Source organism: Centropristis striata, chromosome 5 (assembly GCF_030273125.1).
Source record: "Centropristis striata isolate RG_2023a ecotype Rhode Island chromosome 5, C.striata_1.0, whole genome shotgun sequence".
Lineage (NCBI taxonomy): Eukaryota > Metazoa > Chordata > Actinopteri > Perciformes > Serranidae > Centropristis > Centropristis striata.
Genome location: NC_081521.1, coordinates 19,280,020 through 19,305,205, shown reverse-complemented (window position 1 = coordinate 19,305,205; position 25,186 = coordinate 19,280,020). Strand labels below are relative to the sequence as shown.

Genomic DNA, 25,186 nt, shown 5'->3' with positions numbered 1-25,186 from the left:
TGGCTTTCCTAAAGCTGTTCCGATTGGCCCGAGGGGGGCGCTGCGTTTGTTTACTCATTACTGATTGGCCGAGGGGGTGCCTGCATTACTGTCAGGGGAGTAAAATGTTTATTCTGACACACACACACAAACACACACACATACACACACTGACTCTGATGCACACAGACTCTCAGTCTTTCCTCTTCTCCCTGGATTTCTACCCCTCCCACCGTCATTCAAACACACAACTTAAAATAACACTTTCTCTCACTCGCTGACACACACACACACACACACACTGACACACACAGCTCAGTTGAGTGGCTATGTGGGACAGCAGCTTGGGGATAGACAACTGATTCACTTTGAGTGGCACATGGATATTTATAGCTGCTTGTGTGTGTGTGTGTGTGTGTGTGTGTGTGTGTGTGTCAGACAGCAGGTGATGGGTGCTGACTTACTGTATTTGTGTTTCTGTCTTTACATTTTTGCATGTCATGTGTATCACTTCCATGCTGTGTGTGTGTGTGTGTGTGTGTGTGTGTGTGTGTGTGTGTGTGAGACACCCAGGTGATCAGCAGTGAGCGCGTCTCTCTGTTTGTTTCCGTGGCGCCTCATATCCCTGCGTAACCATGGTAGCGGCGTGTTGGGAAAAGCTATATTGGACAGCGAGTCCTAGACATACACACACACACACACACACACACACAGATGACGGATTGTGATCAGTGAACAGCCCACCTTTTTTTTCTTCTCCTTCTTCTTCTGTCTGCTGATGGTGACGCACAGAAACAGTTTCAGGCTGCAGACACTTTAAACAAATCTACTGATTTATTTCAGCAACAACAAACTAAAAAAAGGTGTTTAAAGTTTAAATCTGAAATATTCACAGTGAGTATTCAACAGCACCGGGTTGGTCTTGGTCTTGCTAATGTTAGCCGGCGATCGATAGCATGCTAACCTTAGCAGGTTAGCAAGACCAACTTGGTGCCGTTGAGAGAGACCAACTAAAACGTGTATCATTCTTTTATTTGATTTGTTTTACTGCAATGTGATTGATACGGGCTAGCATGCCAACGCTAGGGGGCTAACACGATATATAACATTATAACATGAAAATATCATTATCCTGAAATAATTATTATGTTGAAATAACGTGGTAATACCATAAACGTGTCAAGACGTGTGCATTACTTTTAAGTGTCTTTTGGAAACACTTCTGTTGTGTTGTGGTCTTTGCAGCATTTTCTAAATGCTGCGCTTGTGTTGTCAAATTGATGAAGATGTTTTCTCAGTTTGCTTGTGTTGTGTGTTTGCATGCGTTTTCTTAAGATGCAGCACTGTGAGCTCTCAGGGCCACCGTACAAACCCTCTTCTCCCTGGTGAATGTCCGACGATTGCTGTTGCCTAAATACATCAAAAGTTCAGCCACCCATACAAAATGTTCATATTCTTTCGTTTAGGTTTGAGATCTTGTTGCATGGTCAGTGAAATGTTTCTGATTTAGCCTATTTCAGACTGTCTTCTCCTCCCTTTCTGCTGCCTCCGCTATCTGTTATACGAAGGTGTCGTCGTTGTATTCTGAGCTCAGCACCGCCAGAGACGACTGTGATTGTTTTAAAGAAATACAAACAAGGCAAAGCGTATTTCCCCTCATCTCAGAATATTACAATGTGTGCAGAAAAGACTAATGTCGGACTGACAGTAAAATCAGTTTATCTCTCGTGTTGAAACAGAAAATAAGACTCCCTGACTGTCTCTCTACAACATCCTGAAGATGCATTTAACTTTTTCAGCTTTCTGCCTCTTTTACTACGAGAGACTGACAACACAAACATTTATCGCTGAAACATTTCCCGCCATCACAAACGGTATTTAACAAGCTTCACAGATTCTGTCACAGAGTTTCGGGGCTTCCAGGTGACTCCAGTGATTATCAGGCTGTGTGTGTGTGTGTGTGTGTGTGTGTGTTGTTTTGTTTTGTGGAAAATTGGGCCACAGACAAACTGGGCTGGAGCAAAGAAAAACAGAGTATAAATAAGATTATAAGGATTATATAGTCATACACAACAGTTTCGACGTTGAGGCTTTCAGAACTATGGTTTAAAATCTTTTCTTCAGACGGACTTTAATTGTCTTTCATGCTTTCTTATTCCCTGCCTCTTAATTTAATGTTTTATCTTTTTAATTCTTTCAGGCCCTTGTGAGACTGATTTAATTTATTTTGTTCCGTTCCTGCTCTTTTCATGTACGGCAGTTTGTAAAAAGCAGCTTTTTTAGATGAATGTGATTAAGGAGTGTTTTTAATAAAGCTGCAGAGGAGGGCTGGACGAGAGGAACTGGAGCAGCAGTTATTTCATCTGCTGGAAACTGGGAGTGACTGGTGAAATTTCTGGGGCTGACCCTTAACGGCAGGAGGCTGAGCAGAAACTCAGCTTCCTACTGAGATTAAATGTTCTGAAAGTAATGACCTTCAAAATCTGTGAGGAGAGGAGAGGAGAGGAGAGGAGAGGAGAGGAGAGGAGAGGAGAGGAGAGGAGAGGAGAGGAGAGGAGGAAATATTGAAAAGGAAGGGAGGAAAGATACTGAAGAAACTGAGGATTGAAGATAAGAAGGAAGGAAAGAAATTGAGAAAACAAAAAGAAGAGGGGGGAAGAGTGATGGAAGGATGGAAGAAAATCGGAGAAAAAAAAGAATAAGGAGGAAATTAGAAGAAACAAAACAAAAAGCACCTAGTAATCTTGCTGTTATTCTTCTGTTTGAGTTGTTTCCACTTCTAACTATGATTGTGCTGATTCCATAGAGCTGCAGGACAGCAAAAAACACCCTGAAACGACTCAAAAATGTCTTTTGTGCAGTTATAATGGCATACATCATAAAAAAAGGAAAGTTTATTTTTCTGATAATTATTATTATTATTATTTATATAAAATGGAATTTATATATTCAACACTTCCAAGTGCCCACAAGTCTCATGAACATTAGGGAAGAAATTTGGTCTCCACATGTTGTACATTGTACATACTATTGTCATGTTTCCAGCCTCTCCTGTCCACTCCTCTCTGCTCTGTGTAAACAGCCTCTCCTGTCCTCTCCTCTCTGCTCTGTGTAAACAGATTTTCAGTGAAAATTTGTCATGTGACCGTTGGTCTCAGCAGAATCAATCATGTCTTCACAGTGTCTCTAAGGAGCAGAATTTAATGTTTTTAACAGGATCTGGTTAGTGCAAACACTTTATTTTAAATGACACATGTAGAATAAAGAGATTCTGACAGAAATATCAACATTTTAAGCTTTGTTTTGTTTACTTTTTTCAAATGGAAACTTTCACTATCCATTCAACAATAAACGGTGTATTTTTGACTGATCTTTTAAGGAAAACATACATTGGAGAGATTTACAAGTTGATGATGATGATGATGATGATGTAAATCTGTACAGAACAACCTGTAGATCTGTGTCAATCTAATCCAGACTGGAACTGCAAAGCCAACATCTCTGTTTATTTAATCCTGTCCACAGGGCTGTGATTGGCTCACTTGTTTTTTCCCATCTGGAGTAAATCGGCCATCATTAAACACAACAGCAGAGCGATCTGAATGTGAGATCTGAAAGTCAGAAAGAAAACGACACATGAACGAGAGGAAGATGGAAAGAAATAAGCATTTGACTGTGAGCATCCATCTCTCCTTCACTGCCCCATTATCATTTATTTCTCTCTCCGTAATAAATATCTCTCCCTCTCCATCCATCCACCTCTCTCTCTCTCTCTGATCGTTCCATAAACAGTGATTGATCAGCACAGGCAGCAGCTCACCGATCATCTCCTCCTCCATTCCTCTTTTGTCTCTCCCTCCATTACCTTTTCTTCTCTCCCTTCATTACCTTTTCTTCACGCCATAAATCTCCTCACCTCCCTCTCTCCCCTCTCCTCTCCTCTTCTGCTCTCCTCTCCTCTTTTCCTCCACTTGTCTTCCTTTCTTTCAACTTTTCCTGTTTTTTCAGTAACACTTTCTATGTATGCCCATTCAAAATGCATTTATTAGGCTAATAAATAATTATAATAATACTAAAAATAATAACAAATAAATAAAATATAATAAATAATAATTATAATAATAAATCATAATAATGAATTAATAAATAAATAATATACTCTAGACATAATATATTAAGTTTTCTATCCAATGGCTATAATCTACCATTATTTGTCCTAAAAATATAGATATTTTTTCAGAAATTTTCTGTATTATTTTCCAGATTCTTCTTATTTTTTTCTACATTAAGCGCAGATGCCATTGATTTTTTTTTTTTTTTACAAATATTAAACATCACATGGAAGTTTAAATCTGTAAATTGATATAATGAGAAATTATAGATCTTTTTTTTTTTTACAATATTATTAAATATATAATATTTAAATATATATATATAGATAAATATATATATTTAAATATATATTTAAATATATAATATAATATTACTTATTCATACATTAATTATTATTGTTAAGTTACAGTGAATTCTATGTGAAAAAAATATGCTGAATGTAAAAATTAAGGCAACTTTCTGTTTAAAAATGTAAAAAAAAATGTGAAAAGGGGAATTACTTTTAATACAATTATTAACCATGAAATGGAAATTGAAATCTGTAAATTCATAAAATGGGACCTTATTGATTTTTTTTTTTACACTATTATTCAATTGTTTATTCAGCTTGAATTATATATTTCAGTGAATTCCCCCTCCTTCCCCTCCTCCTCCTCTACTCCTCTCCTCTCCTCCTTGTTTTCTCCTTGAAGTCGTCACAGAGCAAAACGACGCCTCTAAATTTTGTACAACTCCGGAATAACGGAAATGTGTGAGAGACAGAGAGAGAGAGAGAGAGATAAAAGATCAAACTTGAGCCCTTGAGTTAAGTGATAACATCACCCGCTTCACACACACACACACACACACACACATACAATCACACACACACAATTCCCAATTAAACACTTCAGCGCTCGACGTGATCTTATCTGATCAGCAGCTCTGCAGCTTTGGCAGCCGCGATCAATGCTCGTTCACCTCCATTGTAGACACACACATGCACACACATGCATGCACAACGACACAAACACACACAATCATCATGTCCTCTCTTCCTGTCTCTGTGTCACTCTCGTTCCATCACTTTTCCTCCTTTTCTTTCCCTGTCCTCCCCTCATGCTCTCACATAATCTCATAACCTCGCTGCTTCTTCTTCTTCTTCTTCTTCTCTCCCTGTTTTTCTTCTAATTTTCTTTCTCTCTCCTCCCCTCACACTCTCCCATAATCTCACATCCTCTCCCTCTCTCTCTCTCTCCGCTCAGTGTGGCAGTCTAAGTAGGTCGGTGTTGACAGCTGAGCTCCACACAGACAGAGAGGAGGCATTATTTCTGCTCTGTGTGGGCTTCCATACAAACACTCACTCACTGTTAGTGGCTCAACCTCGCTGCTCTCTCCACACACATCTATGGATTGATCTAAATCCCTGAAAACCAGAGGACCCCCTGAGCTGGGTATCCTGTTTGGCTCTATATGAGTCTGAACTCAACAGGTCTTCAAATTACAAGATTTAGCTAACAGGACCTGTGAGGAGCTGGTTTATGTCACATAAAGAGTCTTATTGGCTCCACATCACCTGCTCAAATGCCAGAACACCTGTAGGTAAAAACATGCTGTTAATCCCCATTGAGGCCTACAGCAATTACATGGTAAATATATATATATATATATATATATATATATATATACATATATTAGATTTTCTTTTTTTTAAGTTATTTTCTGGAAATTTACTGCATTATTTTACAGGGTTTTTCTTGTTTTATGTGCAAATGAAAATGTAAATTACTTTGATCTGTTTTTTTTTACAGTATTATTCAATTGTTAAATTATCTTGAATGTTAAATTACCCTGAATTATATATTAAAAATAAATAGGGCAGGGACTTTAACACGTTAATTAAGATTAATTAATTACACAAAAATTAACGCGTTAAAAAATTGACGCATTTTAATCACACTTATTTTTGCACCGCGGAACGTTTCTCACTGGATGAGTTTCAGGCGGACCGATTATACTGGAGCGCCAACTAGCGTTCAGACAACAACAAACCACAGTGAACAAGAAGGAAGAAGCTGATGAGACGCTTTGGTTGGCCCCGTGGATGATGGGACATTTTGTTACAAAAAAACAACGGATGGAAGCGTCGATAAGAGCATGGTTGTGTTGCTATGCAACAAGGAATTTGCATATCACCGCAGCACATCCAGCCTCAAGTATCACCTCAATGCAAAACATATAGCAACTAGCGGCTAGTGTGGTAGCTAGCGTGGATTGTGTTTTACTTAAAAAACCAAAGTATTATAGTTTACAGAAGGTCTACCTACCTATAGGCTACCTGAATTTCTGAAATGTACTATATTTCTAAATATGCTATTGCTACACTTAATGACAAAAATTGCACTGGTCTGTTGGACTTGAACAGAAATAAACAATATTTTTGTTGCTTAAACTTATGTATTCAGTCATTATTCAATGGTATACTAAAAATCCTTGTGAAAAAAATTACTTCTCACTGTTCTCAGGTCAAATATTTATATGCGATTAAAATGCGATTAATTTCGATTAATTAATTACAAAGCCTCTAATTAATTATATTAATTTTTTTAATCAAGTCCCGGGCCTTAAAAAAAATGAATAAATAAATAAGTACACTAGAAAAATACACATCATATTGCTGAATGTAAAATAAAGGCAACTTTCTGTGTAAAATGTTTTAAAACAAATCATTAAAATGGTAAAAAGTCAATAAAAAAGGTTAATTACTTTTATTACAAATATTAAACATAAAATGGACGTTGAAATGTGTAAATTAATATTCATTTCTTTTACAGTATCATTCAGTTAATTAAATTGTTTTAAATCTTATATTACACTGAATTATATGTAGTAGTAATAATAATAATAATAATTACATCATGTTGCTGAATGTAAAATTAAGGCAATTTTCTGTGCAAAAAAAAGCTAAAAATAAATAAATAATTATCCTTAAAAAAGAAACAAAAAAGGTAAATTAGTCAAATTACATTTATTAACCATAAAAGTAAAATTGAATCTGTAAATTAAAACAATGGGACATAGATTTTTTCACAATATTATTATAGTTAAACATTATTTAATGGTCTTGAATGTTAAATTACAGTAAATTCTATGTAAAAAAAAATAATTAAATCGTATTGCAGAATGTCAAATGAAGGCAATTTCTTTTCCTCAAAGTAAAACTTTATTTTTATGTAAAAAAAAAATAAGAAAAAGAAATGGCATACAAAAAACGCTTAGCATCATACTCAAGTAATATATATATATTCTACATATATATACGGCTAATATACAATCAATATCTCTATTTAAAATATATATATATACATTAAATAGAGATATTGATTGTATATGTATATATATATATATATATATATATATATATATGTTTTTTTTTGTTTTTTTGTTGTTTTTTTAAATAGAGATATTGATTGTATATTAGCCGTTTTTAAAAAAGTTTTATAGAACTTATGACACCTCGCTTCTATCCAATGTCAGCGGGGATCGGCTGCAGCCTGAGTTCAGATAAACAGTTCAGGATAATGAATGAATGATAGGAAAGATATCTGCTGGCTCTGATTGGTTGTTCCATGTCTTAGCTGCATCCCAAAAGTTGAACCATGTATCTTAGCGTGCAGGGGTTGCGGCCTAAAAACCAGACCTTGGGAGAACTTGCATGCCACGACAGCTTTTGAACCCACCTTCTGTGCATCTATATTGATGACAATGTATGTGAGAGAGAAAAAAATATAGTAGAGAGTGATAAAGCTTTGATTTCTAAGCAAATTCTACTTTTTCTGCAATCAAAGCTTGCATATAGACTTTCAATACGCCTGAATATTCTGCGCTCTTCTTGCAGAGGATGGACAGAAAAAAATAGGTGCATGAAAAGATATCACTGTTGCAAAGAGAAACCTTCTAATACTAAAAACCAACACATCAAACTCACTGTTTGAGCAGCATGAAAGTGTCTTTTACAAGGTCTATTCTGCAGGAGCTTTACAGGGAATCATCTGATTCTAACGGCATTAAATTGAAGATGAATATGAGCCCATAAAATCCTGATCCTAACTTTGGTGATCCAGGAAATAAAGTTAGAAGTGTTTAAACACCAAAACTGACTGATATATTCTGTCATACGAGAAGTAAAAAAAGGGAGAATTTGTAATATTATAGCACCCGTTTTAGTTCTGCATGAGTGTGTTTATATTTGCTGTAATTTGTCTGTATGGGATTATAGTCAGCTGTGTGTGTGTGTGTGTGTGTGTGTGTGTGTGTGTGTGGATGTAAACAGTGTGTGTTTTCTGCATGTGCACATAGATTTCTGCCAGTGCATGTGTGTGTGTGCACGCTGCAGAGCCCAGGGCTGTCCTGTGTGTATTCAATGTGTTTAATTTTGAGATTTTTGACAGCTGCATTATTCACAGACTAGCAGGAGGTTGACTGTTCTAACCTCCATCCACCCACTGCAGGGGGCTTTTCATCTCTGCTGGGGAGGGAGGGGGGTGCACGCTGCTGACACAGTAACGTATGCCTGTTTGGCTCCATATCACCGCTGCATTTCTATTTTTCTATTTATTCACACGTTTTGTTTACCGGCTCACAGGTAGAAACAAACTTCCCATAAATCACAGAGCGAGGCGGTGAGCACGTCCTACACTGGCTAATTAAGACGTTGTAGATTTGCCTAATTTGTCTGAATTAAATTCTGTTGTTGGTATGCTCGCAGCACTTGATGTGTTCTGTGCACAGGAGACACTAAACAGAGACCAAGTGAAACTTAAATGAATATAAAGTGTTTTTCTTGTTCAACCTCGCTCTTAATTTACACTTGAGATATCCCGTGTGTCCCTGTAGATCACTGACGGCAGCACATACACTTTTTAACAGTGCAGGGATTGTTTATGATACAGGCCTACTATATAAGGGACTTTATAAAACGAAAAGAAAGAGATATGTTACATTTATGTTGCTGTTCTGTAGTTAATGCTATTAATATCGACCAGTCCTCCACCTCCAGCCCATTCTCTTAAATCTGCGTACAAAAACACATCTTTAGACCTCCAAATCTGCAAATGTATACAAATTTTGAGTGCATATGACACACCGATCCGTAGACATGTTTACCCTGGAGTTTTTGGCGCCCTCTAGTGGCCGTAGTAATTATGAATGACACCAAAGAGGAGTATAAAGCGCAGTAGCTGAGGTTGGGGTGGGATGGAGTGGAGGTGGATGGGTCAAACATACCCAGAAAAACAACAATAAACTTGTTGCCGTGCATCACGTTTTTACTGAGCTATGTCTCTTCCAGTAGTCATTTAGTACTCGAAACTACTTCACTTCCAACATTTACGTGCATTTATTTACTGTCTTTTATAACACCTTACCAGGAGGCTTTCTGCCTTAAACCTAGCTCAGTAGTTTTGTAGCCTAAATCCACAGAAACTGCGAACCATACATGTGTGTATAATGACGTGTGTGCTGTTTTTAGAATGACTTATTCTGTGGTTTCGGTTGGAGATCTTGTTGTTTTCTTGCAGCAACATCTAGTGGCCGTTAGCAGAACTGTACATTTACGTTTTCATTTAGTCATTTAGACTTACAGAAATTTACTGTTTCTGCTACTTACTGCAGCCAAAAACACTTTCAGAACTGGTGTTCACATTCACCCACGGTTTTAGTTTGTTGTTGCTGAAATAAATCAGTCCATTTGTTTAAAGTTTCTGCAGTCTTGGATTTTGGTGTTTTGTGTATGCATTGCTCATAGTTTTGCTTGATATGATGATTTTCATGATTTTGGTTATTATCAAGAAAACCATGGAAAATGGCCAGATATCTATCAATCCATCCATCCATCCATCCATCCATCTATCAACATTTTTTATGTATTCGTTTGCTGTACAACATCTTCCAATATGGCTCAGCCAATCAGAAGTGAAAACTGACACAGTGTGTTTCATAGACATTTGATCATGAAGTGTGTACATCACACACACACACACACACACACACACACACACACACACAGGCGCAGAGAGAGAGAGGCAATAAATGCCACTGATTGCTGGTGTGATAATGGGCAGGTTGAGAGTCTCTTCAGACAAGTGATGAAGGTTAAAGAGCTTTCCCTCTCTCTCTCTCTCTCTCTCTCTCTCTCTCTCTCTCTCTCTCTCTCTCTCTCTCTCTCTCTCTCTCTCTCTCTCTCTCTCTCTCTCACTTTCACTCTCTCTCTCTCTCTCTCTCTCTCTCTCTCTCTCCTCTCCTGTTAGCGGCTGAAGGATTTACAGGATATATAGAAATTTGCAGTGGAGTGGAGTGTGTGAGTCGAGCTAATAGATCAGCGGCTCGTTAAAAGCCTGGTCCTGGTACCAATTTATCGCTGTGGAGACTGACGAGGGGGCAGGTCAGAACTCCAGTCGAGTCTTTGATCAACTGCAGGGACGAGTTATTAATAAACACTTTCTCTACTCTCTCTCTCTCTCTCTGTTTCTATTTCCTCCTCCTCTCTCTCTCTCTCTCTCTCTCTGATGTCACTGTGGTGAAGATGCAGAGTTATGACATCAGAAACCAGACAGAGATGTCATTCATCTGAAATATAAAATGAATCATTAGGAAATAATTGAATGATTTCTGGCCTCCCGGTGACGACGATCCTCTTCTATTATCATCAAGGTTTTATTATAAGTTGTGTTTGTTCCTCCAGGTAAACAAACCATTAATTACTCTCAGATCTGTTTCCTGACCTTTGTTTACTTACTGAGTCCCGAATTGACGTCTGACGATCAATTTCGAGTCAATGAGCCGCAATGCTGAGAACTGATGTCTTAGCAGTGACTATAATTATTATAATAATGATTGTAATCATAAAGACAGAAACGCTCACAAATCATCATTTAAATCTCAACCTCAGACGGTCAGAATACCTTTGAATACAGTTAATATCGTATCCAAAAATAGACTAAAAGTAGAATGTTAATCTGCTGCTGTAACAGTCTTTTCCAATTCTGGCAAAGCTTCCCATCAGATGTTGGATCATGGCTACAGGGATTTGCTCCCATTCAGCCACAAGAGTGTTCATGAGGTCCAACACTGATGTTGGCTGATCAGTTCTGGCTCTCAGTCAGCGTATCTGTCTGTCCCGAAGGTGCTGCATGGAGCCGAGGTCAGGCTTCTTGTGCAGGCAGGTCAAGTTCTTCAACACCAAACTGGGAAAATCATTTCTTTATAAATCTGTCTCTCAGAAAAAGACTCAAACTGTTGGCATAAAGTTGGAAGTTCTTTCATTGGAAAACACTTTAAATGGATAGTTTGGATTTTTTTGCAGTGACGATGAGGTATTAACTGACAGTCAGTGTGTTACTGCAGTAGATGATGGTCTGAGCGGCCCCAGTTTGGAGAACCAGACACATCCAACTGGATTCTAAATGTTTAGTTTGTCAGTTTTTCTGTGGGCTTTCTGGAAGTCTTCATAGTTGTTTCATTGATCAGGTTTAACCCTTTGATTTTGGCTCTTTTTACTTTTTAAGTTCACATAAAATACATATAAATCTATAAGTCCTGCAGCTCTATGGAATCAGCACAGCCATGGCTAGAAGTGGGAACAACTCAAACATGTCTTTGTGCAGATAAACACAGTTAGAATGATAGAAATCATCAAAAACGAAAAACAACAATTTCTCGAATAAATTACTTTTTAAAATTGGACTATAATGGAATTTATATGTAAAACACTTTTCCAAGTGCCCACACATGTCGTGAATATTGGAAATAATAATTGTGTCTCCACATGTTATACATATTAAAGAATTGTCATGTTTCCAACATCTCCTGTCCTCTCCTCTCTGCTCTGTGTAAACAGATTTCCAGTGAATATTTGTCACGTGACCGTTGGTCTCAGCAGAATCAATCATGTCTTCACAGTGTCTCTGAGGAGCAGAATTTAATGTTTTTAACAGGATCTGGTTAGTGCAAACGCTTTATTTAAAATGTAGAATAAAGTGATTCTGACAGAAATATCACAATTTTAAGCTTTGTTTTGGTTAATTTTTATTTAATTTATTTAATTTTGATGAAAACTTTCATAACTGATGATCCTTTCAAGGACTGTCGGAAAGTTCAAATTCTGACATTAATGCCTGTTTTTACAGTTTCTTTTTACAATAAACGTGTTTTTTTTCTCTCTCTCAAAGGAAACATACATTTCAGAGGGTTCATGAACTTGGTTACATTCCAGCAATGAAGTAAAACTGCAAATTGTTTCATTTTGGAGGTGACAGTAATCCCACAGCTTCCTGACTGCACTGGTGATTTCTGTTAAATTACAAATCTCAAACCTCCGTCTCCTCTCTGCTACTGATCACTGCATTTCAACTGTTGACCTGTAATATTAATTTAAAGGAGATTTAAATGAAGTGTGTTTAACAGTTTAATTCCTTCTGTGTGCAAGTGAGTCGATGTCCTCGGGTTCATTCTTGGCTCACACACACACACACACACACACACACGTTCAGGGTCTCGGCGGTCCGACTGTGGCCTTGTAGATAGTGGGGCTCTGGCTGAGAGGAGAGGAGGAACAGTGGGAGGAAGGAGAATGAAGAAAGAAAACAGGGGAGGAGAAAAGAGGAGTGTCGGAGGTATAAGAGTAGAGAGGAGGAGGAGTCATATAGATTTTATAGATTGAAAACTTGAGGCAGAGAGAGTGCCTGAGGGAAGAATGAAATAAATTGGAGAGAGAGAGAGAGAGAGAGAGAATAGCTGCATGAAATTCATGAAATTGGCTTGGGAGAGAAACAAAATGAGAGATAACAAGCAAAGGAAAGGAGGCAGAAAAAGAGAGAGATGAAGATAAATTGAGAGGAACAGAAATGAAACAATAGGAGAAAAAAAGGTGGAGGATGAAAGAAATTCTCAACAAGTCAGAAATATGACAAGTGAGAGTTGGAGAGAGAGAAAAAAACAGATAAATGGTGAGAGGACGGATGGAAATGTATGAATTCAGACAGAAAGAAGAGTAAAACACATAAATGATGACACATGAAAAATAAATAAATCAGGACCTAGACTATAGGTTGAGTCGATGTCATAGTTGTGGTCATTGAGGCAGAGAATTCCTTGAAAAGCACTTTTTTAAAACTTGCATGCTCCTGTTAATGAGGCGCCATGTCTAATGGAGAGACAAGGCTGAACTCAAAAATGAAACAGAGCCGAATGAACAGAATCCGTTTGTTGTTCATAGGACAAATGACCTGACGTGTCATTCCCAAATAGCGATAATTGATTCTGCTGAGACAAACAGTCATGTGACAAATATTCACTGAAAATCTGTTTACACAGAGCAGAGAGGAGAGGACAGGAGAGGTTGGAAACATGACAATATTTCAATATGTATAGCATGTGGAGACCCCATTACTTTTTCCAATATTCATGACACTTTGCATTTTTAAAACCTGTACTTGCAACCTCTCCTGTCCTCTCCTCTCAGCTCTGTGTAAAAAGCCTCTCCTGTCCTCTCCTCTCAGCTCTGTGTAAAAAGCCTCTCCTGTCCTCTCCTCTCAGCTCTGTGTAAATAGATTTTCAGTGAATATTTGTCATTTGACCATTGGTCTCAGCAGAATCAATCATGTCTTCACAGTGTCTCTGAGGAGCCGAATTTCATGTTTTTAACAGGATCTGGTTAGTGCAAACAGTTTAACAGTTTAAGTTTAATTTTAATGACACAGGTATAAAGAGATTCTGATAGATATATCCCATTTTAAGCTTCTTTTTGGTTACTTCTTTCAATGGAAATGTTTGTAACCTGTCAGAAAGTTCAAATAATTGACGATAATGAAATATTTTGTTTGTTTCTTTTTATGAGAAACGACCTATCTTTTGTGATCTCTCAAAGAAAACATACATTTTAGAGGGTTAACGAATTTGGTTACATTCCTCCACTGAGATAAAACTGGAAAATAGTTTAAATGACACATGTAGAATAAAGTGATTTTGTCAGAAATATTACAAATTTAAGCTTTGTTTTGGTTACTTTTACAGTGTCTTTCTACTTTTTGAAGAAAACAAACGTTCCAATCAGTGGTTTTTTAAACACAAGAAATAGCAGATTAAAGAAGAACTTAATGCATTTAAATGTACGAGTGAACTGCAATGATTCATCTTGCTTTTTAATTGTTTCTGTTTGTAGTGTCTAATGGTTTGATGGCATTTTAAATATTATATTAAATGTGTTTAATGCTGATTTCACCAAGTTAGCTGATCTTGATCCTCATAAACGAAGAAATTGACGGCGGAAAAAGGCGAGACAAACAGGAAGGGAAGGAGAGAGAGAGAGAGAGAGACATAGTGACTGCAGTGCTTGGACAGCAAATTATTTGCAGAGCTACAGATTTCTAGGCTGCCTCATTGGCCTTCCTGCCTGTCTGTCACTGTGTGTGTGTGTGTGTGTGTGTGTGTGTGTGTGTGTGTGTGTGTGTGTGTGTGTGTGTGTGTGTGTGTGTGTGTGCGTGCACATGAGACATACTGTTTGTGTGTTTAGGTGTGCAGGAATGTTGTTTGCATGTCAGACACATACACATGTGTGTCGGTGCCTGTCTGTATTTTTCAGGCTTGAACAGCGTCATATATGCTGACGTGTGTGTGTGTGTGTGTGTGTGTGTGTGTGTGTGTGTGTGTGTGTGTGTGTGTGTGTGTGTCTGCGTACACTTCTGGGTTATTTTTACCCCTCTATTTAAAATCTGCTTGGGGATGCAGAAGCGCAGGAAGTGGGTGTCGTTTCACTTTTCCTCCAGCGAGCTTCGTTTCTCCTCCACAACTCGTCCATCCTGCTGCTGCAATACTACGACTATCTGCCTGCTCTACTCCCATGATGCATCACTCCCTCCTCTGACACACACTATCACCGCACACGTTTATAACGACATGACCCCTTAAAACGAAGCAGTTTCTACTTTGAGAACCCTCAACAAAGATCATCTCCTCAGTGCCGTTATGAGCAAAATTTTCAGTTTTCAGATTGTTTCATTTGTAGGATTTCACACTGTTAAAAAAAGTTATTTTCCGCAAAAATTAAGCATATTATTTTGCAGGTGTTTTCTTGTTTTTTTCTGCAAATATAATAAAAACAAAAAAGTTATCTACTTTTATTACAAATATTAATCATAAAATAGAAGTTGAAATCTGTAAATTAATAGATTTTATTTAAATTAAATGTTTTTTTACAATATTATTATTTAATTGGTTAATAGTCATACATATGCAAATGCTATGTAAAAAGACAAATAAAATTTTAAAAAAATACACACTTTCCATCACATTGAAATAAAAGAAAAAATGTATGCTGTTCTACAGGGTTTTTTTAAATACAGATATTTATATATTATTATCATTATTATTATTATTATTATTATTATTATTATTATTATTACAGTGCAGAATCCTGAAGAAATGAAAATACCCACTATTTGATCAGGAAGAGACCATTTAAAAAAAATGAAATAAACATAATTTTGTGTTATTTTAGAATATTAATTTAACCATCATTGTGCATGCCTCCATTTCTATATTAAAAAAATCTCATTTTCTTTAAATAAGTGCAAAAAATCTGCAAGTACAGTGAGTATTTGACGTGTTTCAAGAATTGCCATGTTCCCCATTCATTTGAATGAAGAAAGAACATGTGAAATATTGAAAAAAATTTTATGAAAGATATTAAATGAGAAAAATACACATGCAAATGTCCTAATTTTACTTTTTTTTTTATGTTTGCATAACGTTTCTACGAAGAAAAATGTGGTGAGGAAGAAAACAGGAATCAAAAAAATGTGGCAGAAAAATAATATCAAGTGAAAAAAGTATTTAATAATTGATTTTGTTTGTTTCATTTATATAAATCCTCTTTAAATAAATGGAAAAAGTGTGTTGATAAGAAATAATTATAATTGTTGTTCCAATTCTCACTAATGGGTGACACACGTGATGCATTATTTTGCTGAGAGCATTAATCAGTAATTAGCAGCAAAACAAACAAATGCTGATCATAAATCTGGAGCACACTCTGTCCACTCAGTATAAAACAGCACTGTTTCCCTGAAACCTATTACAAACTTGTTTTCCAAAGATTTATTTTCTGTTTTTCTACCAAACTCTCCTGTTCCGACTGACAGCGTGTCTCTTTAACACAGACCTTCGTGCTGCTCCTGCAGGTGAAAATGAAACCTACAACAGACAGAAGCCTCTCAGATCCACCCCTCCTCCCCTCATTTCTCTCAAAAAAAAAAACAGAGGCTACTCTCCGGCGTGTGCCAGGTGACCCGCTGCAACCTGGCGACCAATACCGTCACTGACACGAGAGAAACAGCAAAACAAAAGCACATCAGAGTTGAACAGTGACAGGTGAGGGTAAAGGTGTTTCCCTGGAGAAGCACTCAACACTCGGAGGTGTTTTCATCTCCCGGGAGAACAGCGCTTCTCCTGGAAGATGTCATTTACATTCCTTTATAGCCTTTGTTCTTAAATGAGGATTACTGCTGTGAAATATGCAGCTAAAACGGAGCATTTTTAGCATTTTTGATGCCCTCATCGTACCAGATCAAAAAGCTTCCTGACTGATGTTCTGTAGTTGTTGCTTGCTGCAATATTCTATGTGCATTTTTTTTCTTATATGTTCTTTAACTACTGGGGAATTAGAGGGAGACATACATCTGCCAAATGAGGAAAAAACATTGCTAAACAGGGTGTTTCAGGGCTTTTTTTTTTTTTTGTGCTCTTTTTACATTTTACTCACTGTGGCCTTGTATTTCACTGCAATATATAAAGTATATTAAAAAAATCTATCAGTCCTGCTCTATGGAATCAGCACAATCATGGCTAGAAGTGGGAAAAACTCAAACATGTCTTTGTGCAGAATAACACATGACAGAAAAAAAAAGAATGACAGTAAAATTGGAATAAAATTGAATTTATATATACCACTTTTCCGAGTGCCCACAAGTAACAAAAATGGGGGGGGATGGGTATTTATTTATTTAGTAAGTATTGTCATGTTTCCAGCCACTCCTGTCCTCTCCTCTCTGCTCTGTGTAAACAGCCTCTCCTGTCCTCTCCTCTCTGCTCTGTGTAAACAGCCTCTCCTGTCCTCTCCTCTCGGCCCTGTGTAAACAGATTTTCAGTGAAAACCGTGAGACCGTTGGTCTCAGCAGAATCAATCATGTCTTCACAGTGTCTGTGGGGAGCAAAATTTAATGTTTTTAACAAGATCTGGTTAGTGCAAACACTTTTACAGAATAAAGTGATTTAGACAGAAAAATCACAATTTTAAGCTTCATTTTGGAAACAAAACAAAAACTTTTCCATTCAGGGATTGTCTGAAAGTAGAAATTCCGATGACAATGGCTGGAGTTTCTTTCTACAATAAATGTTGTATTTTTGACAATCTTTTAAAGAAAACATGGGGTTCAGAGGGTTAATATCAGTTTGTTTATTATAATTAGGATTTGCTTTAGCTGGTTGTCTCATATGTCTTTCTCCTAATGTCAAAGTGATTGTGACAGAATTCACAATTTTAAGCTTCCTTTTGGTTACTTTTTCCAAGGGAAAATGTAATTACTTACGATCCATTCAAGGACTGTGGGAAAGTTTATATTTCAATTCATAATGTCTGTTGTTCCTTCTTTTCATACAAAGTAAATGAAGAGCGATGGTTTATTTATTATTTTTGTTTTATGAAGATACATATTTCTGGTTTTCAGTGGTTTTTCAGTTTGGTCACCTGCTGTAGAATCCCATCATTATACAAATATGTGAATCTAATGTTTTGTGATTAATAGAAACAATACAAAGCAAGAGAAGGTGAACTTAAAAAACAATGTGGGAACAAACAACTCTGAGCAATGAAAACTCTCCTGTAAATGAAAGAGGAATATATATATATTTATGAAGGAGTGATGAACTCATCTCCCGCTCTCTGTCTGTCTCCCTCAGGTACATCCACGCCCTCTACCTGGGCGCCCAGAGCCGCTGGCACAGCAACGGGCCCCGCCGCCACTTCCACTGGCGCCTGATGTTTGAGAGCGCCGACATCACCATGCTCCGCCTGCTGGAGGCCTTCTTGAAGTCGGCGCCGCAGCTTGTCCTCCAGCTGAGCATCATGATCCACGGGAACACCGTCCTCCCTCTGCAAGGCGAGTGACACATCGGTGACAGCGGCTCGTTACGTCTCATTAACACGTCGCCTTTCATTTGATTTGATAAAACTCCACTCAGAGAGTTAATTAGAACCAGGAAATATCACTTTACTGACACCACATTGAGCAAGAGGGGTTGTAAACAAGTCAGATTGTTTAAATCACTGAGCCATAGAAAAGTTTTTGAATATGTTATCACTGATATTAAAAAAAATAAGATCCAGGTTTTAATAAGAGAGAATAATCCTTTAAAACTGATGGTTATCTCCTTTATTGGACTTTACTTTATTGGATTTTATCAGAAGTAATTTCTGATTGTTACATGGGCTTCTGCAAGTGTGAATGCGTGCGTGCTTGCGTGCGTGCGTGCGTGCGTGCGTGCATGTGTGTGCGATAGGGCAGATATCAGTAGGAGAGTCCATGCTTTATTCATGCACCTCTTAGAAGAAGCAGATCGGCCTTTGATGAATAAAACAAAACTTACTCTCTCTCTCTCTCTCTCTCTCTGTACACACCCTCGGCATTTACACACACACACACACACACACACGTGTCAGACACATATTTGAATTGTACAAAACACACACAGTGGTGGGACACAAAAGACGTGACCAACAGAAACTTTGTGTATGAGTGCAGCATGAACACAGACGTGCGTGGGTGCGTGCGTGTGTGCGCGCCTGTGTTTGTGCGCGTGCATTTCTACGTATGAGGGGTATTTTATGCCAGTGAACTATACTAACACGCCTTAACCGCGTCACCTGCGCCTGCACAAAGATGAATAGGCGTGCGCACAGGCAATTTAACAGCCGCTTCACTTCACAATTAAAGCGGCCCATGTATTACCAAGAGAGACAATGAGAAAGTTTAGACTGTTTCAAGTCTACACGTGCACACGTTAAGGCGTCTGAAGCGTTGGCTTTAAGACAATAACACAGCAGACGCATAGCCAGTTATGGGCCTCGGCGGCACTGGCCCGCCCATTTTACTCACTGGCCCACCCAGCCAAGTTTGATAACAACATATTTTGTTACAAAAAATATGAACCCGTATGTAAGAAAGGAAATAAATGTATAATTGTATTTGTAACCCGGCCCGTGTGGGATGAGCCTCTCCACACCCTGGAACTCTGCGTTGTGTTGTTTATGATGATGAAGGGCGGAGGAGGGACCAGTCGGACACGGGTGGTCGTTATATTTGCGGCTCGGACCGCGTCGTGCTTTATTTCTCACAACAGCTGGCAGCTCAACCTTAAACAGTACCAGTAAACACTGGCGTGAGACAACAGAAAGTCTAAAGGCCGGTGTTGTGTCCTTACTGGTGTCCACACTAACTGGTTGCCATAGGCTATGATCTGCGCATTTTCTGTTACGCGTGAGCTGTTCATGGTACTGAAACAACAATCGCCGTTAATGTGAGAATTCTGTCTGATGAAGGCCTATGTTATGCTGTGCGTTAACACCTTATCTACTGTTTGGGTTCATCTGTAGTCGGCACTAAAATGTAGTGTGCAATAAAATTATTTATTGTGCTGTGCGATAGAGCCGATACGCATGTTTTGTCTTTACTGTTGTATTGTGTACAGCCTTTATCGAGCTCTGTTGGGAGAGCTTGTGTTATAGGCAGTGTTTTGCTGTCATTTCCTTTGTAATGCATAATGTTGCAAAGTAAAATAGTCACTGTTCCAGTTTCCAGTTAGTCTATATTTGTCATTTTTACATTTCTAACTTTTTACGAGTCCTTTTTCTGGGAAAAGATGGTCCGTCCACTTTTGTACTGGCCCACCAGAAATATTATTTCTGCCTTCGCCACTGACACATAGTCTCAGGTTCATACGGGATTGGTTATAAGAAAGCATAACTTATAGATGAAGAGAGGGACTATCTCTTACATACCAGATAAACTTAAAGTTTTTCTGGCCAAAACCTGAGGCTGAATTAGCCTGTTTTGAGGGAAGTGCCTGACGCACGATACAAAGGAAAGTGAAAGTCAGCAAAATGCAGCATAAAGAAAATGTTTACCTTATTAGTTAACTACAAATGCCTGTAAAACATAATGGGACTGTGCATAGGTGCCAAATTGGGTTAAACAGTGTAGATATAAGGTTTGATGGAATCATATTGTGAAGAGACTGCTGTCCACATGGCTACTTAATATTCATTGAATGCGTCCACATGGCTACTCAATATTAATTAACATAAAGATTATGGTGTCTGCAGGCAGGTAAACCTACCTAATACCTAATAAAAAATGGCATTATTGTCAATAATTTCAACTTTCTGACAGGTTACAAAAGAAAAGTTTCCGTTAAAAAAAGTGACCAAAACAAAGCTTAAAATTGTGACATTTCCGAATCTCTTTATTCTACATGTATCATTTAAAATAAAGCGTTTGCACTAACCAGATCCTGTTAAAAACATTAAATTCTGCTCCTCTGTGAAGACATGATTGATTCTGCTGAGACCAACGGTCACGTGAAAAATATTCATTGAAAATCTGTTTACACAGGGCCGAGAGGAGAGGACAGGAGAGGCTGTTTACACAGAGCAGAAAGGAGAGGACAGGAGAGGCTGGAAACATGACAATACTTAAATATGTAGAATATGTGACACAACATTTTTTACCAATATTCATGACACTTGGGGGCCGTGGGCACACGGAATAGTGTTGCCAATATAAATTACATATATTTTACTCCTGGAGATCTGGTCTTATTTTATTTTTCATCACTTAACTTCACCTTATTCTAGCCTGAACCCTAAAGGCACATCTTAAATCTCAATCAGCTGTTTGAAAGTGTGAAGAATGTCCTCATTAACCAAAATGTTCAACATTATCACACACACACACACACACATACACACACACAAACACACATACAAAAATACAAACACACATACACACATACAGATACACACACACACACACACACAGACACTCACAGACACACAAACACACATACAAAAATACACACACACACACACACACACACACATAAACACACATGCAAAAATACAAACACACACAGACATATAGATACACACACACACACACATTCAGACACACACAGACATAAACACACACACATACATACATACACACAAACATACACACGCAAATACATATACACACACACACACACATACAATCACACACACACACACACACACAACCACATACATACACACATACGTATTTTTGGTAACTTGTCATCTGCTTATCGGCATTCATGTTGTTAAATGTGGTCACTTACATGATACAATCCTCCCACAGAGCTTACATCAGCTTGGTGCTGATGCGATGCATCTCATTGATGAATCCATCAGCCAGCCAATCATATAAATTAATCAAAGCTGCCAATTAATCATCAGAGTCATCTGTTACAGTTAAGAACAAATCCCCAACATTTGTTGGTTCCAGTTTCTCCAAATGTGGAGATTTTTCGGGGATTTCAAGCATAACAAACTGCATCTGTCTCTTTCTGCCCGTAATCCTCTTTTGTTCAGGGTTAATTTGTTCTGGTTTTATTTTCTGAAGCTGCATTCCAGGAAACATGTTGTGTCAAACTCAGGTGTGGTTTATTATATCAGCAAGAAGTGAGCTGGGTTCATGTCAGATTGTGTTACAGTTTTTTACGATTGAATAAACACAATTTTGATTGTTTTGTTTTGTTTAGCAAAACCCAACACACGAATAGCACAACCACATACCCAATTAGCAAAACACCTTAACTCCTTTGCAAAATGAACCACTCTTGTAAAAACTATACACTAACTTATCAAAACCATATTTTTTTACCATATGAAACACACACGTTGCATATGACTTAACTCTGTTTGCACCAGTTACACTCTGCTGTTGAAAACCTTAAACACTTTCGGCTAATTCTGCTTCTAAGTGCATAGAGTAGTATGGGTGAAGCACACAGTGAATTTGCAAAACATCGCTCGGATTTGCACAACTGTAAACACAATGTCTGCTCACACTTTTTGCAAAACAAAACACACAGTGAATACTTGTATGCACTACTGTAGACACCACACAGGACACAAGACTAATGCTGTTGACAATGTTATTTATTTTTTTACATATACTCAAGCCAACATGGCGAAAAAAAAAAACATTTCTCAGTTTTCATGAACATAACATTTTATCCTGTACAAAAAAAGAACCCCCCCAAAAAAGAAAACACAGCACATAAATTGCTACTGTTGGTCTCTTCTCCTAGCTGGATCTGGCCAGAGAATTTCATCCACATCACAGGCGATATCCTCATTTGCAAGACAGCGGGGAAAGAATCGCCGTGCATGCCGTATCCACCCCTGTATGGCTGTGGCCTCAATCTGGTCACAGGCCTCCTCCATGGCCTGAATGAGGGCTACCCGAGCCAGGGGGTGCAGATCGTAAACCTTCCACCACCATGCCGAGAAAAATTCTTCAATTGGGTTAAGAAATGGAGAATATGGTGGCAGGAAAAGGACTGTGAAATGTGGGTGCTGCGTAAACCAGTTCTGAACCAGAGCAGAGCGGTGGAATGAGACATTGTCCCAGGTGACAACGTATTGGATCTGCATGTTATTTATGATTGTGAGGTTGTATACTCTGCCCAAAAATGTAAGGATGTGAGGTGTTTTATACGGACCCATGTTGGCATGGCGGTGGAGGACCCCATTCTGGGTGATTGCCACGCAAAGGGTGATGTTACCCCCACGTTGCCCCGGGACACTAATAATTGCCCTCTGGCCAATTACATTTCCTTCCCTCCTTCTGACCTTTGAGAGGTTGAACCCCGCCTCGTCTATGTAGATGAACTCATGCTGAATGGCCTCAGCATCCATTTGTAAAACTCTCTAAAATACAGTGAAATACAAGATTGTGCAGTTCAGCATAGATTTAGTGTACAGTACAGTTACATGTAAAAAAAAGGTTATGTGTGCAGTATGCAACATCAGAGTGCTAAAATGAACAATACATACCTCCACATACTCATGCCGCAGCTGTTTGACCCTCTCTGAGTTCCTCTCAAAAGGCACTCGGTACATCTGTTTCATTTGTACCTGATGTGCCTTCAGGATACGAGCTATGGTGGACAGAGAGACTTGATTCACATTCTGAAAGATGATTTGGTCCAAAACCATATTCACAATCTCATCTACATGTAACCTACTGTAAAATGTCACAGGAAGGGGTATCAAAAGTGCTGATATGGGGTGCATACAGTAAGAAGCTGTAAACAGGTAATTTTTTTACCTGTTTTCCAGTCTGAATGCCCTTATGACAGATGCCACGGTGAATCTGCTGAGATTTGGCTGGACTCTCAGTCCAGCCTCCCTCAGTGTCAATCCATGGTTCACAACATGGTCCACAAGAGTTGCGCGAATTTCATTGCTTAAAGTTGGACCTCTTCTCCTTTGAGCTTCACCTCCTCCTGCTTGAAGTCTTCCTCTTCCTCTTCCTCTTCCTCTTCCTCTTCCTCGGCCACGGCCTCTGGCACGGCCTCTGCCTCCTCCTTCTCCTCCTTCTCTGATTCCCCCTCTCATCCTCACTCTTCCTCTTCCTCTTCCTTCCATTTTGGTTAAGTTTGGTGAACTCACCTGCTGCATTTTTATAGTGCTTAAACCTAATTGGTGTGTCTACAATTAAGCAATCTTGTGTTTGCACACCTGATGGCAGTGTTCAATCAACTGGCTCATAGGTGTGGTAATTTGACAGTCAGTGCTTTAGAATTGCAAGGAAGTGACATCTTGATATACTTCTGTGTCTAATGCATAGACGTGTGTGTTAGTGTTTCAAATCACTGTGTGTATTGTTTTGCTTACAGTGGTGCAAATCTGGGGCCAAGTTTTGCTCCTTGAGTGTAAGGTTTTGATAATTGGGCAAAACTTAAGATTTTAGTGTTTATTCAATCGTAAAAAACTGTATTATATAAAAGAAAATTTAGATATTCTAGTTTCATAGGATATCAGTATATTTAGCCTCTATAGCCATTGAGCCCATTACAAGAAAGATAAATAGAGCTGTGTTAATAGAACATTCTCACCTTGTATCTTTGTTTTTTGAAGCAAAACTTTGTTTTCTTGGTCACATTATAGTTATTGTAGTTGTTGGTTTTTCTCAACTTGTAATCAGTGTTTTTAGGTTAAAGAGCATGAGCTGCCAAAGCAAAACTAGATAACAAGAAAAACACTACAATCTGCACTTTTATTAAGTACATTGTAAATATAATAAAGCAAGATGATTCAAGTGACATTTTAGAGGAAAACGTATGCAGAAGTGTCAGTTTTCTCATTTAAAAGAAAAGGGAAAAGGAAGGGAAAGAAGCCTTTGAAGACCATGTGGACCAAAAAAAAAAAAAACTGAAATTTGTTTTTAACAGCAGTATTCTTAGCTTTGTAAGTATAATTAAAAAAAATCTTAAATATCAGTAAGTTACATGAGAGGAATTTTCAAGTTCTCCCCCGATCTCTTCCTCACTAAAAAAAGGATGGGATGATCAAAATTACATTCACATGTAAAGTGGGTGCAGCTCGTTCTCTGCTCAAACTTTAATGCCTTCTCACTGTGATTCATGGCTAATTTGAGACAAGACTGCATGATTAACACACCTGAATGTTTAATGTGTTTAAACGGCGCTCTGGGCGGCTCGCAGTGTGCCGCGTGGTTACAAGTGCGGGATAATGATCGTTTGACTTCAGTCCAAACGGGTTCAGGTTCACTGGAATGAGCGAGGAGGGGAAATATTTAAAGGTGCAATATTAACATTTTAGTCATTTAATCATTATGAGACAATACTATAATTACTGATTGCACTGATTGATGATGGTGATGCAACTGTGTAATTTTAGTAACAATTTGTTTGGGTCCAGGAGAAATATATAAACACATACTGCTCATAAGAT

At 38.1% G+C, this 25,186-nt stretch overlaps 1 protein-coding gene across 1 annotated transcript in view; it reads left to right on the top strand.

Annotated features, from left to right (window-relative positions):
* Positions 1–25,186, top strand: part of xkr7b (XK, Kell blood group complex subunit-related family, member 7b) — a 103,758-nt gene that overhangs the window by 69,185 nt on the left and 9,387 nt on the right. Inside the window, exon 2 of the mRNA XM_059332739.1 lies at positions 18,085–18,284. Within this exon, the coding sequence (XP_059188722.1) occupies positions 18,085–18,284 (200 nt within the window). The remainder of the gene's footprint in view (positions 1–18,084; positions 18,285–25,186) is intronic.